The 1,803-nt window shown below is 41.5% G+C and overlaps 1 protein-coding gene across 1 annotated transcript in view; it reads right to left on the bottom strand.

Annotated features, from left to right (window-relative positions):
* The window catches only part of LOC104771147 (G patch domain-containing protein 8-like), a 4,657-nt gene continuing 3,632 nt past the window's right edge, over positions 779-1,803 (bottom strand). Inside the window, exons 5-8 of the mRNA XM_010495622.1 lie at positions 1,592-1,735; positions 1,410-1,504; positions 1,164-1,329; positions 779-991 (exon numbers count right to left, since the gene is read on the bottom strand). Of these exons, the coding sequence (XP_010493924.1) occupies positions 914-991; positions 1,164-1,329; positions 1,410-1,504; positions 1,592-1,735 (483 nt within the window). The 3' untranslated portion in view covers positions 779-913. The remainder of the gene's footprint in view (positions 992-1,163; positions 1,330-1,409; positions 1,505-1,591; positions 1,736-1,803) is intronic.

Raw genomic sequence — 1,803 nt, 5'->3', positions numbered from 1 at the left:
CCTTCACGGAAAGCCCAAGCGGTTTGTTGTAAAACGATTGCAGCTGCGGTTGTGGCGTTATCGACGATTGAGACTTCGTCGTCGTGCTCTGCGTTGATGAGACGTTTGATCACGGATCTAGATTCTGAGAGATTGGGTTTGAGTTGTTCGAAAAAGAATCGATCCGGTTGACGAAGGAACCTGAGCTGCCAATCTCGTTGTCGAGCTAGGATTGATGAAGGACAACAGCCGAAGCTTCCGTTGTTGATCCGAGTGAAGTCTGGATCGTGATGCGAAAACTCTGATTCGATCTCAGAGGAAGATATGTAATTCTGAAGAGAGATTTTGGGGCGTTTGACGAAATCGGGAACCGATTCGACACCTACGCCGTTGGAAGAAGAGGAGGAGGAAGAGTATCTTCTAGGGTGACGGTGGTGAAACGAAGCTTCTTCCGGTGGAGACAGAGACGACGTCATTGATTGATTGAGAGAGAGCTTTGGAAGAGAAGAAATGTGAGCTTTTCCAATTTCTCTAAAAACAATGAAAATAGGATAAAGACAAGTGGTGAAAGTGCGTTGCCACGACGACATTTTGGAAACTGTGACTAAATGAAATGGTTTGTGTTGTTGCGGTCACGTGACTCACGCGTGATTGGAAAGATTCACCTACCCAACAGACTTCATTCACGTGCTAAATGGTCTCTACTGATGACTTGTGTAGGTGGGCACTTCAACGGTTCTTTTTAACGGTCAGTTTCAGATTGATTTTGATAATAATAATAGTGGTAAAGAGGGCAAACACATGTAACAAAATTTAAGACTGTGTTTGTGTAAAGTTGTTTTTCAGACCAGTTTCTGCTTTTTTTTTTTTTTTTTAAATCTGTGGTAAAGAACCATAAAATAGAGAGTTACATAAGAGTAAAATTTTCCCGAACTTAGTCTTCGTCGCTATCATTGCCAAAAACTGATGCAATTGCTACTTTTGGCTTCTTGATGCTGCTTGTGGGTTGGCTCTACAAAGGTAAAATATATATATAAAAACTAGTTTCAGTAACTGAGAGGATAAGATATGTTGAAGCAGGTAAAAGCCCGAGTGTATTAGGTCCGGCACTTAACAGGCTCAGCTAGTAAATCAACGACTAAGGTACTAAGTAGTAAGCTCACAGTTTAATGATTTTTTCATACCTTTGATATACTGCCGCTTTTAGAAGAAAAGCCAAACTTCAATGTTTTTCGCTGATCTTGGACAGCAAGTGGTGCAACCGTGGTCTTAGCCGGTGTAGAAACAGGGACATTCTCTGGGACTTCTTGTTGGTTCTGTTGCATCTGCTGTTGTTTACGAGCATCAGCCCTAAGAGGTACAAAACACAATCTTGGTTAAGTCCAACGCATAAACAATCTTTCAAAATATGTAAAACGAAGAGAAAGTACATTTTAGTCATTTCCCTCTCTTGACGCTGCTGCTCTCGCTTCTTCCTATCATCGCGGTTGCTTGTACCGTGCATTTCTTTCATTTCTTTGAATCGCTGCATAATACCAGCAACTTCTATGTTTTAGGCTTTGGAAAAAAAGCTGTAAAAGTAAGGATAAAGGGGATCAGAGTATTTGTTTACCTTCTTATGGTTGTGATCATATGAGCTCAAGTGACCTTCAAACTCCATCACTGTTCTATATTGTTTGCTGCAGAGTTCACAATAGAAGACTTTACGGATTTCTTTAACATCACTCTGGATCTTCTGCTCACGTTCTGCTAGGACCTGGATTGTCATAATGGGCACGAAGCGGGCAGTAGAAAGCCACCAACCAGGTAATAAAAGACTGCAGG

Source organism: Camelina sativa, chromosome 20, assembly GCF_000633955.1.
Source record: "Camelina sativa cultivar DH55 chromosome 20, Cs, whole genome shotgun sequence".
Classification (NCBI taxonomy): Eukaryota; Viridiplantae; Streptophyta; class Magnoliopsida; order Brassicales; family Brassicaceae; genus Camelina; species Camelina sativa.
The sequence above is the reverse complement of the archived record's forward strand: the minus strand, read 5'-3'. Positions and strand labels throughout refer to the sequence as shown.